The sequence below is a fragment of the Alligator sinensis genome, unplaced genomic scaffold, assembly GCF_000455745.1.
Source record: "Alligator sinensis unplaced genomic scaffold, ASM45574v1 scaffold728_1, whole genome shotgun sequence".
NCBI lineage: Eukaryota > Metazoa > Chordata > Crocodylia > Alligatoridae > Alligator > Alligator sinensis.
In genome coordinates, this window is record NW_005842825.1 from 87,044 (window position 1) to 112,161 (window position 25,118).

General features: G+C 41.1%; 1 protein-coding gene across 1 annotated transcript in view; it reads right to left on the reverse strand.

The window, feature by feature from the left end:
* Positions 1-25,118, reverse strand: part of LOC102386459 (protein prune homolog 2) — a 227,083-nt gene that overhangs the window by 26,387 nt on the left and 175,578 nt on the right. The window contains 3 exon segments of the mRNA XM_025191510.1: positions 8,128-8,304; positions 15,232-15,432; positions 16,871-16,950. Coding sequence (XP_025047295.1) covers positions 8,128-8,304; positions 15,232-15,432; positions 16,871-16,950 — 458 coding nt within the window.

Consider the following 25,118-nt stretch of genomic DNA (forward strand, 5'->3'; position numbering starts at 1 on the left):
AAGCAAAAAGGGTCTACCAGCCCTATTTCTGCTTTTAAATACTTGTACAGAGAAAGCTGGCAATAGACAGTGATTCTATACCAATCCCATTTTCAAACCCTGCCCCATACATATGAAATGAAACTGTACCATTTTCATATGCGCAAACAGGGATTTAGTAGGCAACTATCGAGCCTCTGGATCATGGTGTACACATTAAGTGGTCTAGTCAGGTGTCTGATAATGATAAACCCACTTGTACAGAGTCCTGTGACCATCACACCAAGACCTTGGATGCAAGGTCTTGCTAGGCAAGAGTATGGAGAAGTGCAGGCTGCCTAAAACCTACCATCCCTGCTTTAGACCACTGAGACAGAAATCAAAGGCCAAACCAAGTCAGTGCTTCAATGGATGTAGCTTCTGCCAGACAGCAACAGGTAAGAACTGTTGCTGACTGCCTAATGCCTCAGCAAGGGTGATGTCCCTTAAAATTTCTCCAACCAATGAGTACCCATAAGGCAGTGGGGGCTAGGGTTTTGAGGTGCCCTATATTTGTCTTACTCTGGAGGTTGCAACATTGTGGTATTTTGTAAGAGCTACCCCTCCCCATGAGTAGCCCCACCATGTTGTTACTGGGTCCTTCGGTTGGATGGAGTTTACAGACATACCAAAGACCACCTGGGAATTTGACTCAATAAAAAAGAGTCATAATCCTGTCCCCACCAAATTCAATCAAACTAGGATTTCACCCCAGGTTTCTAAGTTAGTCTGTGTATGGTTGGTACAAATCAGTGATTCTTATATTATTTCCTTCTGAAATTAAAGTAATGGATTCCATCCACAGTGGATTTAAAAGCAGATCATGCCATTTCAAAAGACTGAAGCAGAAGACCTAGATGATTTCATGTTAGACTTGCACAATTCTTTACAAAAGATTGTATAGCAATGAGCCCATCTGTTGGACTTTTTCTGTCTGAAGAAAAAGATGTCAAATGTCACTAAAGATTACCTCTGCAGCTTACATTATTTGAAATGGGAATGTAATATTAATAAAACTGAGAACATTTGACATGCATGCTCATTTTTTGGTGCACAACAGCATGAGAAGAAATGAGCAGAACAAAACGGTCAACTTTAAATAGATTACTACTAGGGAGAAAAGTTACCACTTCTGTAATGAGTGCTAGAGGTAAGACTGTTTCTCTTGGAAACAGTAATTACCGGAAAGTACTGGGATGGCAGAGAACTTCATTTCTGCTTTGGCAGCTTGCCACATTCACTTAGTGTCACCTAATTTGCCTGAATGTTTTGTGCAAGACCAGAATGAACAATAAAGTTGAATGTCTGAGTCAAATTGGTATGAGACAATTCACACTTCTCAGAGAGCTGCTCACTACCGATACATTTTCATTTAAATTAATGCATCATTTCCATTACATCCACTCAGTGGAGCTGTGTTGATATAAAACTGGAGTAACGCCATAAAGAATCAGATCTGGAGAGCATGCATGGTCAGTGATGACTTTAGAAAAATTGCCTCTCTCTCCTGGGCTAGGGACAGACATTAGACATAAACCAGTTTAAGTGATCAGAAATTGGTTTGACACTGTAACAGAATAGATGTTCAGTGCACATAAACCAGTTTGAAAATGGCTGAAACACATTTGAGTTCAAGCTGGTTGAATGCAGTATCAGACCTACCTGATTGGGGTCAAACTGGTTTATGCAATGTCTGTCCCAGACCCCTTGCTGGTTTAAGTTAAACTAGAGTCCCCCAGCATCTCGGCATGCTCTCTGGGCTGGGCAGGGCTCTCTGCTCTACAGCAGAGCTGCCTTATCCCCTCTGCTCCCTGGCTGCTGCTCTGGAAGAGACTGCAAGCATCTGCCTGTCTTCCCTCTGCTCCCCCCCCCCCACTTCCTCCCCACTCCCTGTTAAGCAGGGATTCCCCAGTCCCCTCTGCCATACACAGACACCTCTCAGCATTAGCTAGCATACCACATGCTGGTCCATGCTATGGCAGATGGGACCACGGCAGAATCAACAGGTAGCTGGTAATGTCCCTGTGCTGTTTTCTTAATGGGGTGATAAACACTGAGTTAGGGGTAATAAACACTGTGTTATCAATAACCTGCTGGGCTGGTCGGGAGGGGAGGGGGGGAACCCCTCCCTAATCAGAACATCCTTCCAGGACCTGGCCATGCCCCCCCTCAGCTCAGCAATATGAAAGGGAAGGGAGGGCTGTTCTAGTGTCCCCCAGCTTGTAGCTTGAGCTACTTCAGGCATGTGCCTTCATTTCTGGGAAGTCTGTGCACTTACAAACTGATTCAGCCTAGTCAGTTTAGACTAACCTGCAAAGATTGAATCAATTCAGGCTCAAGCTTTTTGAATGTCTGCCCCAACGCCTAGAAAATGGAATTTAAATCCTAAAAAACTGAGGGGTAAATCTGATCCTCACTAGGTAACTGTCTGTATTTAGGACCCCACCATAGGATATGGCCAATTCAACATAAAAGCTACTCAAAAGCTAAAACATAAGTAGTACAAGTAGATCTGTGCAACAAAGGGGTCTACTCCTGTCCCCATCAAAAATAGTCTTCACAAAACCAAGGACTTGTTTTCAGGAGAAACCAAAATAGAAACCATTCTCAGTACTTAAAATACAAGATCACTGCTTAATTTAGTGAGGCATGCAAATATTTTATGTGGTATTTGCATTTAGAATTATTTTTAAACATAACATATTTACATGAATTCAAGAAAAGGTTTTTGCACCATTTATAATGGTGGGCGGGGCTCATCTTGACTTTAAGTACAAGATGGCAGGCAGGGGATGCCTGAGGGAGGCAGGTGCCTAGCAGGGGGTTGCAAGCATGTGGGACAAGTAACAGGGGCGAGGGGCAGGTGCTAGGGGGATAGGCATTGATGAGTGTGGCAGGCATTAGGGTGCATAGGCACTGGGTGGGGCAGGCAGCAGAGGACAAGGTGCGTGTGGGGAGTAAGGGGTAGGGGTCAGGCTGTTTGACTCTCCCCCCCATCACCTGCCCCCTACTGCCTGCCCCTCCACCGTCTCCCCCACTAGCTAACCGCCCATGGCCTTCCCTACCACATGCCCACCTGCCATTGCTTTCCCTGCTACAGCAGTGAGGGGGACAAATTTAAGATGATTCTCCAATAGTTAGATTCTATACATGGTAATTTATAACACATTTATAATTTTTCTATGTATAAGATCTAATTATTGGGGGAACATCTTACATTCAGAGTCATCTTGGATTTGGGTATATAAGGTATATGAAAAAATAGATAGATATGTATTACAAAATAAAATAACACTATTACAAATCCTTTGGACTTTTTCCTTATGTAATCTATGGATGTGTATCAAACACTTCCCAGATGCCACTAAGTTCACAGATATTCACGTGTACTGTTATAATTGGAAGCTGTTTATATAAACATTAAAGTAGTTTTATTATACTTCCAGTTAAACTTTTTGTGCCTTGGAAAACTATGAGAGTCTGTAGGCTTTCATACAAGTGGCATGCACAATACAATTTGAGGACCAAATCCTCAGTTACCGTAAGTCAATCTAATTCCATTACTGTCAATAGAGCTGATTCACATCAGATGAGGACTGGGCTTGAACCTCTGATGGAAAAGATAGTTTATATTTAAATAACTCTAGTGGTGAGCAGCACTATAACAGCAAAATTACTCACATGATGATTTTCCCCATGTGGGAAATTTCATACATAAATATCTGTAGGACTAAAGCAAACTCCTACTCACTTAGCAGCCATTCAAAGTTAACAAACCATGCCTCCATTAACTTTCTTGGCTAGGGACAGACATTCAAAAAGCCTAAGCCTGAATTGATTCAATCTTTGCAGGTTAGTCTAACCTGGCAAGGCTGAACCGATTTGTAACTGCACAAACATCTCAGATATGCAGGCACATGCCTACAGTGGCTCAGGCTAAAAGCTGGGGGGTGCTAGGACAGCCCTCCTGTCCCTTCCACAGTACTGAGCCAGGGGAGTATGGCCAGACCCCAGCAGGATGCTCTGATTAGCCCAGCAGGGAATTGATAACATTGTGTATCACCCCTAACTCAGGGTTTATCACCCAATTAAAAAAATAACAGAGGGACATTACCACCTACCTCTTGATTCTGCCTATTGATTCAGCAGGGACTGTAGCCAGCATGTGGTCTGCTAGCTAATACACAGACACCTCTCCACAAGGCAGAGGGAAGGGGGGAATTCCTACTTAGCAGGGAGTGGTGAGGGGGAGGGAGGGAGCAACCTGCAGTCTGTGCCTGATTTGCACCCAGGGAGCAGAGGGGAGGGGCCAGCCCTGCTGTGGAACAGAAAGCCCCGCCCAGCCCAGAGTGCATATGGGGATGCTGGGGAAGTCTGGTTTATCTTAAACCAGCAAGGGGTTTGGGATAGACATTGCATAAACTGGTTTAACCCCAATCAGTTAAGTCTGATACATTCAACCAGGTTTATCTCTAACCGATTTCAGCCATTTTCAAACTGGTTTATGTGCACTGAACATCTGCTCTGTTACAGGTTTAAACCAGTTTCTGATCACTTAAACCAGTTTATGTGTTATGTCTGTTCCTAGCCCTCATGTGGATATTGTATCGTGAACCTGAACAGTCAAGGCAAGCACATTTTTTATTGAGGTCTGTTTTTCACTTGAAGTATCCATGGTAAATATTCCAATAGGGGTAAATAAATTGAGGTGGTCTAAATCACAGGGTCAAGAACAATGGTGTTTTGTGATGGCTAGGGAACAGAAGGGCTGAGGGAAACAGTGTTACAAGTTCACAGCTTAAATGAGGTCACTTTCCTAGTTTAAAATGCATGCTATATTTGATGGACTGTTTAATAATTACTGAGTAAGAATGCATGGAGCATAAAAATCAAATAGTTGCTCAGGTTGCTGGTGAAAGGCTAGCTGCTGATGTTTGTGAATGGCAGAAAGTAACTTTACCACTGTTCCAGGTCAATCAAAGCTCTATATTGTGCTGACGTCCCAGGGGAAGTATGCAGCCATTAAAAGCAGCATTTTTTCTTTTACCTCACCTCCCATTTGGAACTGTGCACATTTGCTCTGCAGAGTTTAATGAACCATGGAACAGCATACTTCTTATGGAAAGAAATTACCACTGCAGCCTACAGAGTGTTTTTTTCAATAATGTTTTGGTTTTTTTTTATAGAAGAACCAAAGCCTCCATTCTTTACTGAAAGAAAATCATATACTACGATTAACATACAGTTAATAATGCATTTACAGGCAGTCCTCGACTTGCAATGTTTTGAGTTACAATGTTTCGCACTTACAACATTTATAAATTGACACCGTTTCAACTTTATGTCATCAGTTTCGACTTACAATGCTTGATCTGATGTGATGCCACGCCAACGAACAAGATCGCTTTGTAAATCATCTCCCTGGAGAACATCTGTCCAAGCTTCCTTGGACACTTTCTTTAAGAAAACAGACAAGCCCCCAAAAAAACCTGCAGCCAAGACTCCAGCCAAGAACCCTTCAAAAAGTCCAACCAAGAGCCCTTCAAAAAGTCCAGCAAAGTCACCTCAAAGAAGTCCTTCCAAATCAATATGATTGCTATTTACAATATAAATACATTAATGTAGCTATATTACTCACCTATAATTGATCAAGTACAACATTTTGGGGTATTTTTGGTGAAAATTGGTTCTTGAACCAAGGCCCGATAGGCTATCTCCCATTTATAACATTGTTTCTTATGAGAAAATTGGTTCCAAGTTACAATGTTTCGACTTAAGTCGCAGTTTTCAGGAACCAATTGTGTCGTAAGTTCAAGGACTGCCTGTATAGCACTGTACTGCTGCTCAAGATGATCCAATATTGAATGTAACTATTACTCACTTCCCTCACCGCCATGCTGTAGCAGACATTAAGCCTGGCTCAGGTCCGCTCTACACGTGCAGGTAAAGGCGCAATGGGATCTAATGTGAGACCCACGCAATCGTGCCTCCTACCATGCCACACGTGCGAGCAGGAAGTGTACTGTGGATCCAAATGCACCTTATTGGTAGTGTTGGAGGACCCCAATCCTGGACTCCTCCTGCATCAGCAAGAAGCAGGCTCCCATGGCTGGAAGACCCCTTTGCTGATAGAGCTCCCAGCTGAGGGGACCACGTACAACTGAGACCAAGAGCCCCCTCAGGTATGGTACTCTCAGCCCCCAACTCACAGTCCCTGCAGCTACAGGGTGCTGCTGTGGTCTCCCAGTTGCAGGGGTGCACGTGAGTGACCAGTGCCTCCTGAATCAGGGGGGGCGGCACCTGCAAAAGGCCCCGACAGCGGCAGCTGTGTCAGGAGGGGCACCAGCCCTACTGACAGTATTAACATTGGCTGTCAGGGGAGGCACCAGCCACATCAGGCAGGGCACGTGCACCCCTAGGCACCCCCTACCTGTTGCCTATGGAGGTGCATGCAATGCTCCACAGCTAGGAGATTGCAGCTGCTATGATATCTCAGCCATTGCAATCTCTCAGCTGCTGCCTGGAGCACCCCACTCCCCTGTGGCTGGGAGACTCCAATGGCTGCAGCAGCTGCTGTCTTTTAGCCACAGGACTGCCTACATGTGCAAATTAAAACTGGATAGAAACCAGCTATAAAGTTACTACACCTTTCCAACGTCTAACTTTATAGCTGGTTGGACCTTTTTAAGGCATGGTAGTTAATTTGCATGTGTAACCAGTCTAAATTTATTGCACAATTAACAAGGTAATTGCACAATAGAAATAATATGTAGAGGGTGCCTCAGACTTACCTTCTTTATACTGGTTTAACATTGTATGAATTCACTATGCTTCACTGGACTTGCTTCTGATTTGCAACAATGTAAATTAAGTCAGAATAACATCAGCTGCCTCGTCCAGAATTAAGTTATCATAGCAAAGGAGACTACTGAGGGGTGCACTCAGTAGGTCAGCAAATTCTCTATTTGTCTTATGTTTCTAAATGAACCTTCAACATCTGTGGGCCAAATTCACAAGCTGGTACATAAAGGTGCAGACAGTTATCCTTGTGCCAGTAGATCTTCTTGTACCTCAATAATGATTTACCCTGGAAGAAGAGTGTTGTTTCCTGTATTGTCCTCTGAGACTTCCAGAGTGAAGTGTCTTTAAATTCCACTGGGGACTTTCTGAGACCATGCTACATTGCTCCCAGATTGCATTAAGGTCAATGCAGTGAAGCATTGCATGCCTGCTCCCTGGACGATGAAAGATGTAATGTAGTTTCCTTAGATTGGTGCTGGGAACATGTCAATAAGCCCTCTGTTTTAGGTGTGCTTATTGATATGCATCTAAAGCATGGGGCAACTGCATGACACCCATTTCCTGGTTTAACACCTGAGCAGTATGTGTGCTTCTCTGGTGCTCCCTACTCTGATCCCAATGTGATGTAGGCATTCCCTAAAAGCACAGCTAGCAAAGGTTGCTCAGGGTTTTCACTGAACCAAAATTTCTTACAGCCACTTCCCTTTCTCTAGCAGTATGACTCTCCTTTGGTCCCTGGTGGTAGCTTATAAGCCTTCCGGTGTAAAGGAGTGTGCAGCTGCTTTATTTCCACCACATTTTCCTTCCAGGTGTACTTTCTTCATGTGGGACTCTGCACCCGAGTCTTCAGAGGGGAAAGCTCAGGCATGAATATGGCCCCCAAGATATGTCAATATGTGCTGTAATGTGAACTAGGGTGTGATAGCAGAGCACTTAAGGCATCTTGCTATCGCTCCAGGGTTAAGTTCATGACCTGCTCTGGACCTGTGCAGAAGAAAGACTGCCTTCTCTTGACCCAGCTGTCAATGGCTAGCTCATCATTCACACCAGGGAATCAGCTAGATGGGAATGCTTGCTATATCATTCTTTTGTGTGCAGTTGGCTATAGAAAACTAATGACAATCCTAATCCTGCTAGACAAATGAATGGTTTGGCTCAACTGGTTTTTTGACTGTGATGTGAGGCTCTCAGCTAACATGTTGTTTACAGAAAAATAAAATTCAGCTTTCACTTTACTGCTTTCACTTTAAAGCTTTCACTTTATTTCCCATTACTTAAAAAATATATTTGGGGTGGCAGGGTTCCTACCTCCATGTGAAATAACCTTTTTGTAAGGCTCGATAACTTTCATATCAATCCTCTGTTCCTGTTCTCCAATCACTACTGTTCTCCATAACCTGTTGTCCTCTCTCTCTTCCTCAGCAGTATACTCTGGAATGGATTCAGACTCCTCCTGGGAAGCATCCTTAATGACTGTCTGGTCCTCTGAAATAAAACAGCAGGATTAGCTCAGCATCTTGGTAACAAGAGTGGCTCACACTTTTTCTGCAACAGTGGTGTATGTTCAGAGAAAACCTACTGAAATTCTTTGTCTCCTGAAAGCCATTGAAGTTACTGTGGATTTGTGCTGATATAACAAAAGAACAGAACTTGAATCTTTCAGAGCCAGTTTTTCAGACCTGCCTCCCTTTTACTTCCTCTTCTACCAACACAATAATAATACACAGTACAGGATTGCTGAGGGGTGTTTATATTTTGCGGGCAAGTAAAACTGAAGCAAGCCTGTAAAAAACTGATCAACACCTTGCTGTGTTTATTGAATTACATTTCTTCACATGCGGGCCACTGGTATGATAAGTGAACTAAAACAAAGCCTGAAGATAAATGCAAAACCAGAATATCTTAATATTTCCACAATTTGGCTTGGGAGAGGGAAAGGAAAGAAGAACAGACCCTCATTTTTTCAATTGCCTCTCTCTTTTTTATTTCAATTATTCCTCCTTGCTTTTCCCTGTCTGGCATCGGAACAGGAGATAGGCACCAATACACCTCCGTTAAAGCCAAGAGCAATGCAGTGACATGTCACAGTGTTGTCAAAGACTTTTGGAGCGGAGAGGTAAGATAAATCCCATAACATTCAGCAAGAGTCCTCTGTGTGGCAGGAAAATTATGTAGGGAGACTCCTCAGATATCTTAAACAATATTTTCAGACCATGGATTGTATTCCCTGCAGTTGCTTTTGCCTAAAGATTAAACCTTTGTCCCCAGTTTAAAGGGCCAAGTAAAAATATGAAAGGTATACAATGCTCCTCTCTCTCTTTGCAGATACCAAGTTTAGAGCAGAAATGCAGCTTGGCCACTACTACTGGTATACTTCATTGGGCTGAGTTGTTCTGGGCACATACAGCCCATAAACTCAATGCCCATATACACTTAGTTCAATATCACATAATGGACTCTGGAGTCTGTCAGCACAGCCTCTCTACTTTCCAGCTTAAGAATATTATCAGTACATTTTGCTGTATTATTAGCATTCCACAAAGGCAAAGGATCCTGCAGGTTTTGCCCCTGAACAAAGGAGGACAGACTACCAGGATTTGGTTTCTAATACTCCAGAGAATATGCCAGGTAATTAGGAAACTATTTCCATTCTGCACTTAATGACATGACTGCTAGTTCATGTTTTCTTCTATCCCACATGTAGTGGTTCTATCTATGCCAAATGTAGTGGTCAACTACAGAAAAATGAACATAAAGGATTGACTTCATCTCCAAATAGAATTCGTTCTTTCCATAGGTATTTACTAAAATGTCAGTTTATTTATTTCTTTAGTGAATCGCTCTTATTTTCTACCTATTTCTGGGGTTTGTTTGGGGTTTTTGTTGGAGCATTCTAGCTTTATGCACAGCACACCAATAAGCAGGCAGCGTGGACAAATGTGTTCTGGTCACACACAGAAAAAAACGCCTGGAAAACAGATAGGACAGGGAATACATTTTTAGGCTGCATGATGCAAATGAAAAACAGGCTAAGTCTTCTGAGGTGAAAAGGCCAAATGTAGCTACCAAGGAGATTTGGGAATAAACAGAAGAAAGGATCTTAAAATATAACAAAGCAGCCTAAAATGTATTTTATTTGGGTGAATCACAAAGCACCATGACACATATGTTTCACTTAACACAGCTTCTTAAATCACTTGTAAAAATAAAAAGTATGCATGACTTCTCAGCCTGAATCACTCAAGTGAATCAGATTACTCATGCAAGTGTTTCTGGGAATAAGTCTGTGAGGATCTATATTTTTATGCATACATGCATTCATGCCCACACCTCCACACACATTTAAGTATGCATACACGTATATGAATTATCAATGTTTTTATCTTTTTACTATTTTTTGACTTACTTTGGAATGAATGGCATACTCCTGAGAATAAAATGTCCTGAATGTGTGTGTTTTGCAGTACACTGGTGCCACTCAAAAAAACACAATGAATGAATAGTAAATTATACTGAAGATGTTATTGGGATGCCAGCAGGCTGTGGATTTCTTTTTAAAAAAGCCCTGTTTATAGTTTGAGAATTCAGGGCCAAGTATACCCTTAAGCAACAGCCTTGTTCAAACAAGAAAAACCAGCCAAATACCTCTATTACAATCTCACCAAATCAGGACAAAACTGTCATAGAGCAGGAGGAAAAGTAAAAGATGGGAGGAGGAAGAAAAAACCTGAGAGGCAATCATAGCAAAAGGAAGATGCAGGAGAAATCAGGGGAAGTGAAGAGGAAAGAAAGGGCGCTACATATGATGTGATAGTTTCACCAACCAGCTGACTGGTCAAACTGCTGATTCTCAATAATAATGAACATGACACTAGAGAATGAAGCAGCTATCCCTGTTTAGGATGCATTGCACTGCTTTATAATTCATTTGTCCTTGATTACACAGTAGAAATATATCCAGAGTGACTTGGGAAAGGATGATAAAAATATAAAGAGACAATATTAATCAATCCTTTTTCATTAAATTTGGTTATTATAATTCATCCTGAATGTTAGGTCATAGATGCAATTGTTGTGTCATAGAACACTACATGAGTAGTTGCACACAGTGCACTTTACTCTAAATTACACAAATTGTTATTAATTGCTTTGAAGGGCCAGCCAACCTTGTTTTGAGGCAGAGCCCCTTTTAAGAACAGGTGTTTGTGCTAAGTAGAAAAGGGAAAAATCTGCTCATTTTTACTCCTCCGTTGTATCTAAAGGAAATTCTATCACTTCTATCTGGAGGCAATACTCAAGTGCCTTTCCTCCCAGCACACCATTTCCCCCTGCCACTGTTATCATTATCAGATTCACCTGCAAAGGTGAGTGCTGACATGATGACACCTGATGTAGGTCAATGGAGGAGGAGGGTCATGGAAAGTGAAAAGGGACAGGTTTGCAGCTGAAGTAGGGAAGTGTTAGGAAGACGAGTCAGGGGAAAATAGCTCTTGGGGATATGTTGACCTGCTTTCTTGTGGGGCTTGCTAAAGCTTGATAGTGAAACTGATAAATGATGCCCCCAGAAAAAGGCCTGAATAGAGCTTGAGCTTGAAACCTTCTTGAGCTGGGGAGACAGGCTAGCAGCCTACAGGAGTACTTCTGGGGTTGTTTCAGAGAGGCACAATATCCAATGATAATAGTGACAGGAGAAAATGAAGAGTTGAGAGGAAGGGCATTTGAATATTACCTTCAGATAGAAGTGATTTGCTTAAGGTGAAATCTAGAGAGAATGATATAAAAATCAGCAAGTTGTTGGGTTTTTTTTTTTTCCTTTAAAGCTTTAAAATGTTTCCTTTATTTTATAAATCCTGTTTAATTGGATTTTTTTTCTTAGGACCTAGATTTTAAACCACTAGAGTTTCAGCAGTATAATACTTCCACCACTTTACCTCTTAAGTTCCCAGCACTTAACATAGTTTGTTTGCTACAAAGGCAGGGACAGAAAGAAAAGAAGTGTTTGGGCGGTGGGGGGGGAGTTTCAGTTAATATGTTGCAAATTGTTCATTGATGAAACCAGCTGCTGCCACTACTACCACTACCGCAACCACACCAGTCCTTGCTATCCCAGGCACTACATGATTTAACTCCATTCATAAATTTTATTATGCTGCATCTTAGAACAACTTAGGTGACGTTTTGTGTGGTTGTGGTTTTGTGTGTGTTTTCTGTGCCTCTCTCTCCTCTGCTTATTGGAAGGCTGCTCCAGTATCTCACTGTTCTAATGGCTGAAAACCCTCTTCTAATTTCCAGCTTATCTATGAACAGTTCATATAACTTGTTCTTGGACCAGCATTGTCGCGGCCCTTTTCCATCTCTGGTGTTTACTCTTCTGATGTATTTACAAGTGGAAATGTTTCCCCCTCTCAACCAAGCACTTTTTAAATCTCTTCTCATGTGGTAGGCTTCCCGTTCCCCTGATCACTCCAGGGACCTTTCTCTGCAATTGTTCCAGTCTGAATTCCTCCTTATTGAATATAGGTAAACGGAATCTTATCCATTATTCTAAATCAGGTTGCACCAGTATCTTTTACAATGATATGAATATTTCCTTAACCTCTATAGGAAATACCTAGCCTGATTGCATTCTAGGATCCCATTAGCCTTTGTCATGGCTCTTCATATAAATAGCTTAAAGTTGTGCTCTGATTAATACAACCAGGTCCTTCTCATCCTCATTCACTTCCAACTGATCAGTTTCCAGTACTTCACTGTTCATGAGTACAGCTTCCCAACAAGACCTCTGAAGGCTCCACTAGTATTTCTGGAGTATTTCACTTACTTTAACTTCTACTGCTTCAGTGTCATGCAGGTGAATTCTGCTTGCTAGATGTTTATAGTTTTGCTTGTAATAGGTGAAAACTAATGCATTTGTGTTAAAGGGTTTGATCCAGAGGAATTTGTGTATTTTATTGTTAACATGCAAGCCTCAAGACCACAACCCAGCTGCTGACTAATCTGATGTATGGCTAACTAACTTTTGGTGGGTGAAGGCAAAACTACCTAGGTGATGACAGCTCCTATTGGTGGTTATACCACTTGCCTGAATGTTGGAGATCTGTGTATGAGACCTGCTCTAACTTGGGAAGAGTAGTGATTTGGAAAAAGGATTCCTATTTCTCAATATTCACTTAACATCATGGTTTAGTTGGTAAGGGTCCCTCCTCTCAGGAAGAGAGGCATACCTGGCTGATGTGCCTAACTTCAAGAGAAGGTTTGTGGCTGAAAATCCTAAGAGACTGGTATCCACAAGGCTCAAGCCCAACCTCTCTTTTCAGTTCCCTACTGAAATACATGATTTCTTGCTCAGTTTTCTGCATTCTCTGAATCCTGTTCTTAGGAGCCTACTTTTCCCTATGCATTGAAGAAGTGAGTGTAGGCACATAACTCAGGGCTCTAAAGTCCATGGAGCTGCAAACTACCTAATGTAATGCGTTCTGTGCATTTATCCTATAATGCAATTCATCACAAAAGTCATGGGGAAAAAAAGTTGTCAGTGCTGAAGAAGGTACAGCTTTAACATCTAAACACAGTAAGGCAGGATACCTATCCCTGGCAACTGAACCTTTCTTAACTGAGTGACTACACTGTTTTAATATCCTTAATAAACTCAGGTACATCTAAGTATCCAATATGTAAACAAGTGGATTTCTGGCAACTGCTGCTTTGTAAGGCTTATCTCTGTCTTCAATAACATCATTAACAATAAATGGAATGAGAGAAGCCACTGAACATGCAGAAGATAATGAAACTACATGGAATAAAATATTCCAGTTTACTAAGCAATACACCTTGCCAGAAAAACTTGAATGATTATTTTTTTAAGAGATTCAGTATCTAATCAATGAATGAAAGAAACGTTGTAAAAGTAATCAAGTAGTAATTTAGTAACCATCTCTTGCATATTGCATCGCACAAAATCTTCTATTAATATCGCTTGAAAACTGTTGCACAACATGCATCCTTGTCATGCATCCACAGATGTATCACAAGCAGGGCCAAGGAGGTGATCCTCCCCCGCTATGCGACACTCGTCAGACCACAGTTGGAATACTGCATCCAGTTCTGGGTGCCGCACTTTAGGAGAGATGTGGCCAGCAACGAGAGGGTCCAGAGGAGGGCCACTCGCATGATCCGGGGATAGCAGGGCAGACCATATAAGGAGAGGCTACAGGACCTGAACCTCTTCAGCTTTCACAAGAGAAGGCTGAGAGGGGATCTGGTGGCCATCTACAAACTTACCAGGGGGGACCAGCAGGGAATAGGAGAGACCCTGTTCACCCAAGCACCTCCCAGAGTAACAAAGAATAACGGTCATAAGTTGTTTGAGAGTAGGTTCAGGCTGGACATTAGAAGACACTATTTTACAGTTAGGGCAGCTAGGATCTGGAACCAACTTCCAAGGGAATTGGTGCTCGCTCCTACCTTAGGGGTATTTAAGAGGAGGCTAGACAATTACCTAGCTGGGGTCATATGAGCCCAGTATTCTCTCCTGCCCAGGGCAGGGGGTCAGACTTGATGATCTACTTAGGTCCCTTCCGACCCTACATCTATGAATCTATGAAAAGCCAGTTGCAGGTTCATAATCAAAGTTTTATGATAAAATGTAAGTTTTTAGTTATTACTGGCCTCCTGTCTGGAAGTGCTATAGACAGAATTCTACATAACAGCTACAGTAATGATCTAGAGAAGGAATAAACAGAGTTTAAATGAAACTCATGGATAACTCAACACTTATGAGAAAAGAAGAAAAAAGAGAGAAGAATACAAAATAAATCAAGACAGATTAGAAACATGAATGACAACTAACTAGTTTTTTTTTAGGGCAAGCTAACATCAGCAAAAATAATCAGAAATAAAAATATACTCATTCAAAAAGAGAAATCTAGAAATAAGTAATATCAAAGGAGATGGGTTCAAATATTGGGTCAATGTCCCATTTAGGAATATAGGATCCTGAAGACTAAAAGAACACACACAACTATTACCAGGTGCAGGTTGTCAAAGAACTAGTTGTGTTTTCAACATATCCCTGAGCTAAGAGAATACTGTTTTCCTCCCATGAGGAATTTGTCAGCATCAAGTCTTATGGACGGTTCCTTGGTTAGATGTTCTGACCTCTACGATGAGCATTTTTTCGCTCAGTGCCCCTAAAAAAGAGGCTACAGATTACTGCATGTGGAAAGGAGACAATGTCTGGTTCTGAGCAGAAAGCAGTACTATTTGGATAATTTGGATTAAGTCTGAAGCATTACACTGATCTACACAGCCCTAAACATTGACAAACAGATCTTAGCCCATTCCGATTTAATGAGGAAAAACCACACTATGTTTATGCACACTGTCCTTTACTTATACAGGCTAGTTCATTACCTTGTCCAGTGTATTCAAAAGAATCTGCTTCATCTGGAGTGTCAAGATCATCTACATTAATATCGATTTCATCTGGTGTATCCAAATTATCATCAGAAAGGATAGACCCTTCACTCTGGTCCAAGGAAAGGTTGATATTTGGAGCTGTAAGCTTTATCCTTCTGGAATGGGAGCCATTGAGGTCCAAAGAATTAGGAGGTTCTATATATGAAGAAAAAGAATAATATATGCAGTATTTAAAATTCTTCCACTGTATGCCTTTGAACATTTTTAAACACTTTGAACAGTGTGATTGATTTTTATCTGACAATAACAATGTTAAAATTGATATAGAATTTGGTCCTATAATATCAGTTTCAAATGTTTACCAAAATATTGCTATATTTAAAAAAGGACAACAGTTACCACATACTGGGTACATGCAGACATTTAGGGAGAATAGGGGGAGGTTAGATTACATTAAAAATGGCCATTCAATCTAATTTATTTGTCTGAGGTGCAGACCCTACTCTTACATCCCTAGTTAGGTGCATCTAAGTGTGAACTGTACAGAAGTTCAGGAAATATAGATCAGTCCAAAAGAGCTAACCTGATCTAAGTTAACCCTATACCAGAGTTAGTCTAACTTAGATCAGGTCCAGCAAGACTGATATAACTGAACGTTTGTACAGTTCCCAGCTTATCCTGGGGGTTGGGAAAGCCCAGCCATTGGCCCTAGCCCCAGAGCTGTGCTTTTCCTACCCAACCCCCTGGCACTAGGCTATTTTTAGCCCCCCTAACCCCTCACCCCAGTCCCAGATGGACAACACCTTGCTGATAGACCAGCCAGACAACAGGAATTTATCTTCTTTGAAGACAGGCATGAATCCAAAAGTTTGGATCTGAAATCAGTTTTCTACTGAGATCCTTTATCATTTTATAAAATGTAGCTTCTTCTACTTATTATAAAATATGGGTTAACATATGGGAAAGTTCACACATGCTTTTAAACCTCAGCAGACTTTGAGGACTTTGATGATCACGCGAATCACTTCAGCTGTGAACCCAGTGACCTTCTGAAATCAGGAAAAATGCAAATAAAAAAAATACACCTTGGAGAAACTGTTGTATTGAGTGTTTGCTATCATTTTTCTGGTATTTATATTGCAAGTATGCCCTTATGTGCTCTACCTGATTATGTAATATCACTCTGCGCAAAATAAATATGACCATGCCTTTGCTCTTCTTAGCTGGGTGCAAATAATGACGTTCTGAGCGAATATACATCTTTAGTATGGTTTCTTGCCACTACATTTCACATGAATATTTGAAGCTGGTTTGTTTGGACTTGTGTATTTTTATATACAAACTTCACTAGACTGAAGTCAAATATAGTGTGAAGAAAGCAAAGTACTTAATTGTCACAAGAACAAAATGCTTTAATAGACAGATAACACCAAGGCACAAGAGAAAATATGCAGCACACTATAAATTATCATTTGTCAAGTGAAGTATAGAATTAACTAAATAAAGCACACTTAACACTCTTTTTAACACTGCAATCATGCCTTACCAGCCCACAGATATCCTTCCCACTGCATAATTATATGCTATTGGAGTGAGAAATATTTTTTAAAAAAATGAATAAAGCCTTCCTTACCAGGTCTCATCTCTGTACCATTGGGGCTTATCAAGCCCTCATCAAAGGGGATGTCCATTCCTACATCCTCTGATACAGATCTGGAAAAAAAAGGCAATATATTTTATCTGAAAGCTCACCAAGATCTAAAGATCAAGTATTTGATCTAATGTGAAGCATCTCCCTTCCTCATATATGCCTAATTTTAATGCCTGACTTGCAAATCAGCTGCAAATTAATTCAGGGGTGAACCAAATGTAGTTGATGAGATTCTATGATGTAGCTCATACCATACCACAATATGTATGGAAGTGTGGCTGTTGGAGACTCTAGGTTCCACCTTGGTTTAGAGCAAAATGAAGCACTGAATAATTATACATTGGCAGACTGCAACCTTTTCTAATTTATGCATATGCATGTAAACCAACAAAGGGTCTCATTTTATCAGTGAACTTCACAGACATGTCTAAGACGGAAAAATCCTAGAAATACTATCCTGGAATTCCATACCAAGTTTTCTATGGCAGCCTACTGCAAGCTATGCAGCCACACATTCAATTTTCTTATCAGGTTATCATATGAAACTAAAATGTTATGATATGATAGGAAAATATCAGGTAATTATACTAACTATACCTAAAATGACTCTTAAATAGGATTAACAGTAAAAAAAAAATGCAAGCGTTTAGAAGAATTCAACTGTGTTCATGTCTCCTATTTCTGTTCGATTTCTATAAACCTATTCTATAACTCTGTTATAGCTGTTTTGCAAGCATTGCACTGCAGGATACATTTTTTTTTTTAACAGTAGCAATTTAAGTGTGAAAACACTTGAATATTTTTTAGCAGCAGAAAAATGGTTTTGTTTTCACAACTAGCAGGTTCAGAACTGGCCCCAAACCTTCCCAAAATATCATGTTCTGGATCTTATTAGGGGGCTGGAACAGGCTGTTGCAGGTATGATCATAACCTCTTTGTTGTGACGAGATCATTATTATATCTAAAAGGTGCTTACAACACACCCTCTCAGCAAATGCTGTTTTGATGGAGCCAGATCACAGACCCACAAGTGAAAGCAAATTTGTACCCATCAGACCATTTTACTCATGGTTTAAAGGGGAACCATTATAGCAATTGACAGCTACCTAGATATCTCTGACACAGGCTACCTAGCATCATCCTTACAAGTTACCATGGGAAAGAACTGCACCCTGAATTAAGAAGTGACAAAGGAGAAGGCTAAGGTATTGGTGGTAGAAAAAAAGAGTACGACTCAGATCCATTGCAGAATAGACTGCTTGTATATTCCTATCTTGTAGCTTTGACAAGAACAAAGGGGGAGTTATTTTCCTCTACCTTAGCTGTAGAGGAGTTTCATCCAGCAAAATCATTTGGTTGTAGGCTAATTAACCCAGGTTACAAGAGCATGATGCAAATCCAAGTGTTAATGGAAAAATTTCTTCATATTCCAGGTTGGCCATAGCTATTTTACCAATATTGCTAAAATCAATGTTGCTGCTCCCTTTTTTACATTCACAAACTGCATTGACCCATCAGAAATCACTGATCTGATACGCTCTAGAAATGCTGAGTTTCCAATTCTGTTGCCCTGGGCAGCTGACTGCCCTTTTGTCCAAGGAATGGATCAACCTTGGCAGATCATTAAATCTTTAAGGATCTGTAACAGAAGAATTACACTGAAGCTAAAATCCCTGAATACAGTCCCGTTATTTTACCATAAGATTAGCTTTCCTCAGGTAGAAATTAATTCTCTTTCTTTTCATATGAGGTCTATACAATTCTGTTAGTCATCACTTAGCTGGGTGAACTGATGCACTCCTGCAGGAACATCAACAGAGGCATCACTGTTTTCCAGCTGCAAGCAATATTGCTGTGGGTAGGTCAGGGCATGGCTTGGCAGGCAAGTTCCTACTCCATCTCTACTGTTCTCTACTCAAATCAGTTTTTTTCTCAGCCTTCCCTTCTGTTTGTTTGTAAGTGTTGGGAGCTTGTGCCGCTGCTTATGCCAAATAATTGCATATTTAAATATGACCATCTAAATGCTTCTTAAGCTTTTCCTTTGGTCCTACAGTTGATATAATTGTAAAACCCCAGTTTCCATGTAAGTTATGTAGGTGGAATGAGTAACACTGAATATTTCATATTAGAGGAATGTTTCAGCAGCTGTTATGGACAGCTAGCAAGAATGGGCAACTCAGGTTGCAAACAGATGAAGAGGCCTTCCATCTCAAGAGTTAATCTCCACTGCGTTGTGGCTACATCTATAAACTACAGTATCCTGAATTCACAGGGCATATCCGCCACACTGATTTCAATTAACTGAGAGCAGAACTGGGCCAAGAATCTCTAATCTCAGTTTAATTAAACAATTTTTATGCAATTAATCTAAAAGACAGAATTTTACTTTTGGACACATGGAAAACACAGGGAGACCCTCTTGCAGTTGTAGATGCTAGAGACAGCATTGCAGGCACTTAGGAATGCTTTTAAATGGGTTTTTAAAACATTGTTGACATAAGACTGCCAAGAGCATTTCAGATCAGACAAGGCAAGTATTATATCCATTCAGCAAAACTGCATGTGAATGTTTAAGCAGTATTTTGCTAAGATGAAGCTTACCTTCTTTTCAGTTTCAAGTTTCTATTTATTATAAAATAAGTGATGAACAGACATTTGAAGGGGGAAAAAAATCATAAAACGTGTCCTGTGATGATAGTATTTTCTACAGCCCCTGCAGAAAACATCTACACTGACACTGACAGCAAGCCTGCCACAACAGAAATGTGTACTCTAATATAGTGAATACAGGTCAAGGAGGTTGGGGGTTTTGTTTTGTGGATTCAGCATTAATGGTTATTGAGTCATAAAGTAATAGGCAAAGCAGATGCTACTAAAGAGTGAACTCATTTTAGTTGTTCTTAAAACTTTACAGTGGAGATGTCAATCACATGGCCTTTGAGTTGGATCTGGTCTGCAGAGCTGCTCCATCTGGTCAACTAGGTTACCAGTGGGCCAGAGAATTTGGAGACATGACTAATGGTGAGCAGGGCCTGCCACAGAATATGGGGCCATTGTGGATGTGGCTATTGCCACCAGGGGTGAGTGTGGGCTGTGCAATACAGCCCTCAGTTGCCTGTAATCACTAGTCCATATCCTCTTGCATTTCTCTGCCATGGCAAGCCCCTGCTTGGCTCATGGCTACTTGCCCTATTGCTGCCTGGCTGCCACAGTGGCCACCGCCACACCTGCTAATTGCCCCATACCCTCCTGGACCTGATCCAGCCTGCAAGAAACCCTGTGGCCTGGATCCAGCCTGGGGCAGAAGGTGAGTTTGACACCCCTGAATGGTAAATGCTCCATGTTGAAAGATTAAACTCAGGTGCATGAGAGACTCCATTCTAATTATGCATGATTTACTAGACTGATAAAAAAGATGCTTTCCCTTGAAACTGAGGTCAAAGTAAAATAAACTCTTTGTGTCCTAAATGACTTCCTTTGTGTGGTACACAGACCAGCCATTCAAGGATCAGCTGCATTAGGAGTCAAGTTACTAGACTTCTGCTTTGATAAATCAGGCTTCCAGACTTGGGCAAAGGTAACTCCAAAGAAAAAAGTGCATTTCAGAGAGGCAGGTTGGAGCCAGCTATCAGGTTTATATACGAGAGGGGACATGGGGAAAGGGAAGGCAGACTTACAGCTGAGCTCCTGCACATTTGTATGGCTCCCATCTGATAAAATAATAACCTCCTTAACGCTCTTTCACTTTCCCAAGTCTGTAAAGTCTCCGAAATTCAGGAAGGTAGTCTTGACTCCGAGGTGTATACTACCACTTTCACGCAGGGCTACTTTAAACTGATTCTGTCTACAAACAACTGCAAATACCTGCTTTCTTGACGATACATAGTAACCCTTGTCGGTGTGCATGTATGATTTAGGACTTGGGACAGACGCAACCCTCCAGCTAACCTCTGTTGACAAGTTGCTTTGTTTTCTTATTCCAGAGCATCACGCTGAGTCATCATCTCCACAGCTCAGCCTAGTGCTGAGCCCAAATACGCAAATACTGTTTAACTGAAGTGAACTCTTCCCCTGGTTGACAATCTAAGGTGACCTCTCCTATAGTTATCCTGACAATTCACTCGCTGTCTGAAATTGTAGCTTTAGCATACCAGAGGTCTGTTGCCAAAAGCTACATCAAATTTAGGTTGGAGAGAGCGGTAAATCAAGAAACAGCATGTTGATATTTTTTTAAGCTTTTTAAAATGTTTGTGTATCTTATTTTTTTCCTCCCCTCTCTCTGCTGAGCAATGTGTTTTAAATGTTAATGGCATTGTATTCTGGGCAAAGGTACATACCTGCCAAGCTCACAAACACAAAACTCTACTAATCCATGTTTGTTTTGAAGAAGAATAATTCTTGAAAACAAGATAGAGTGCAAAGGAGAAGGTCAGTCAGAGAGGAGACTGGAAAACAAGGCAGCTTCTCAAGTTTCATATATCACCCAGGTTACACCATGATCTTGAGTTACTTGAGGAAGGGTACCTTATGCCTGAAAGCTTATTTAAGATCTTTCCCAGCCATACACTTGGCCCAATGAAAGATATTATGCTCCAAAATCATTGCCCCTCAAACTTTTTTAGCATCTGTTGTCTCACTGGTTATCTAAGAAAAGGGAAAGGAATCTGAGAGAGGAAAAAATGCTGCACGTGCAATGTTCCACAGATTTAAAATACAGGGCACTGAGCCCTCTATCATCTCCATCTAATGGATAATATAAATACAATGTTTTATTCTCTCTATCCTTGCCCATTCCAGATATAAAAACAAGGCACACAGATTCAGGAAAGGAAAAGTAAGAAAGTATTGGATGGGACAGAACAATGTGGAATTTTGATAATCCTGTTTTGTTTTTACTGTAAACAATATTCCTTTCCTGTGTCTCTTCATTTGCTGAAAAGAATGTTTTTCAAAGGAAGTATAGTATAATATTCCTTCCACACGTAATCTGTTTGTGCTTGCAGAGATGTAACAATGTGGCCAGGCACCTGGTGCAGCTGCCACACACAAGGGCAACTTTCAAATGCTGTTGTTGGTGTGATTGTGCAGCTGCAACAGCAGCTATTTTTTTTCTATCCTGCCCCCTCCCCAGGTCAGCTCCCAGGGAAACTGCTCCAGTTGCCTCACCGTAGGTACGGCACTGCTTTCTTGCATACCCTTTCAGAGCTGTACCCTGCAAAGTCCTGAATGCCTGTCCCCACACCAGCAAAGCTATTCAACTTATTCTTCACTTGGGTTCAACACACCTATTTCTGTGTCAAAAGGTGAGCATGTGCTTAAGTGCGTGGCTAGATCATGACCAGAGTGTTTTGCAGCTTGTAAAACCCAGCCCTTAGCTTGCTGTCACCTTTGCATAGCACTAATCTAATGCAGTACTTGAAATCCCCAGTTACATTCCAATGCCTGGTCCATTTGAAAAGATCCAACTCCCTTCTTCCCCTTGCTGTCTGCCTGTCAAGGCTAACAACAAAACATCATTTAATGGGTATGGAGTTAAAATACTGCTTGCCATAGTAATATTTTGGAAATAAATCTGCACGCCATTTTGCTTTTATCCCCCAAATGAAGGGTCTTTTCCTGGCCATAAAATATTAAAGTTAAAGAGTTACAGAACTAAAATAGTTTTATATATTTTTACTGTCATGTACCACAGTTTGTAAATATACTATATTTTCTCACATGCAATGCACAGCTTTTTTGCAAAATTCAGCTGCTGGAAATTGGGGTGTGCATTATAATCACAGCCGTTTCTACTGCTTAACCAGGGGTGGGCAAAATGTGGCCCGGGGGCCAGATGCGGCCCGCCAGGCCATTCTATCCAGCCCGCAGGGCCCCTAAAAATTTAGAAAATTAATATTAATCTGTCCTGGGCTGCCTGTCATGCAGCCCTCGATGGCTTGCCAAAACTCAGTAAGTGACCCTCTGCCCAAAATAATTGCCCATCCCTGGCTTTTTCCTTTCTTGGATGGCTTTTTCAAAATTATAACTGAAAAGATTTAAAAATATAATCAGTTATTAATTTTAAATAGAAAACTATTTTTCTGGTTACAGTTGTGAATTGGATACACTATGTTGAGTTATGATAATGAACATATTCATCCAAAAGGACAAGTAGGAAATAACAGGGTTGGAAACAGTGTTCCTTTTAAGCTGCGTGGCATGCACAGGCATTCGTGCTGTGCTGCCAGGTGCACCTGCACAGATGCGCACACTGCACATCTTAGAGGAGGAATGCTGGTTGGAAATGTGTACCTTTTGATTTTTGACACTAAGGCCGCTGAGAGAGGTGGAAGGGGAAAAAAACCAAACAAAAGGCACTTTACTTGAAAACGTGATTAACTTATTTGCAGAGCAATCACAAAGAATTACATTTTATCCAAATGTGAAGTTTCAATTAAACTTTTTAATAAAAAAGGTGAAATTCAGAAAAGTTTGGGCCAGATTCAGATCATGTTATTCAAAACCTTTAGAACTGAGAAGCACAGACCATGAGTCCGTAAATTATGGTTTCTAATCCTGGTGATGTAAATTACTTTCTCTGTGGCCTGGGCAAGTCGCATGTCTTCTATCTCCATCCATATTATAGGAATTAAGGTACATGCTTATCTGTTATGAAACCAATATTGTGAAAATAAATGGTTAATATTTGTATGGAAGTGTGTATTATAAAACTGTTAACCAAGGTCTTGGATCAGGCAGGGAAACGGGTTGAAATTTTGTAGCAGATAGCTGGAAATAATCAAAAGTCTTCTAGCTATGAATAAATGCCAACATTCAGATGATAGACTTTTCCTATATTAAATATTGATCATTAAGATTCAACACTAAGCAGAAATGGGTAGAAGTTAGTTTAATCATATACTACAGAATAGGCTGCTAAAAATAGGTTCTCTCTCATTACGTATGTAGTAGTAAAGGTTAATTCCCTTCCTGAGGGCTGACACAATGACTTCAACAGGAAGTTGTCAACCATCTTTGTGCCTATGTTAGTAGTTGCAATAAAGCTCTTCTGAGAGCAAGAACTCTCCCTCCCTTTTCCTGAGCTATGAGAAAGCACACGGTGTTAGCAGTGGGATGAATCCTGCCACCAACAAGAACACAAATGTCAGTCAGTAACTGGGAGAATCCTAAATGACAGACCAGGCTGCAGCAGCAGCCGACCAGCTCAGGGCAGAGGCTGGCCAGAGAAACAATGCAGGCAGTTAAAGTTACACCACCAAAACAGTTTGATTTCCAGTCCCCTGGAATGTGGCCTAGATGGATCAGAGATTTTAACCACTTCAGGGAAGTGTCAGGTCTGGACAAAAAGCCTGAACCTTACCAAGTAAGTACCCTCATCTACTCAACGGGGGAATCTGGCCGAGGAAATTCTGATGTCGCTGCCTCTGACAACTGCAGAGCAGATACGAGTTTTACGAGCAGATAATGGTCCACAGCTTCCTGGAACTGCATGCAAGCACTTTGTAGCTCAGTATGACTTTCAGCATATCCCCAGCAGTACACAATTCCCATGTAGTAATGGGGCAGCAGAACGTGCAGTGCGGGTTGTGAAGAATTTGCTTCCAAAGAATGAAGATCTCCATCAGGCTCTCCTAATATACCATTCAAGACAATTAGAGCATGGATGGAGTCCACCTGACTTCCTTACAAGCTGCTGACTCTGTACAGCTTTACCAAAATACAATAGATGACTTGTTTCTAAAACTAGTCGATGCACAGGAATTTCATGAGAAAGATCAACTTATAAAGGAGCATCAGAGATGGAATTATAACACCAGGTATGCCTCAAGAAATGTACCTTCTCTTCCCCAGAGCAGGAATTTTGGAGTCCAGATGCAGAAGTACAAGGCTAGGGAGGATGCCCCTCGTTTGTATTGGGTGGAGACACCTAGAGGTCTTCTCTGTAGGAATCGAGAGCATCTCCATTATATTTCACCTGTTTACTACACTAGGTCAGGATGTGTGTCTGCTCTACCAAATAGATTGGATCTGTGAACCAATCTCCTTTAAATAAAAAGATTATTCTCTTTTTGTAGGGAAGTCAGTGGTAAAGACTCACAAGTACTTGTTAGCCTCTCCTCTCAAGATGATTTTGCAGTTCTTTGGAAATCCTTCAAGTTTCTGAGAAAGGAAGATGTAGCAGTAAGGGCTAACTCCCTTCCTGAGGGCTGATATGATGTGACATCAGCAG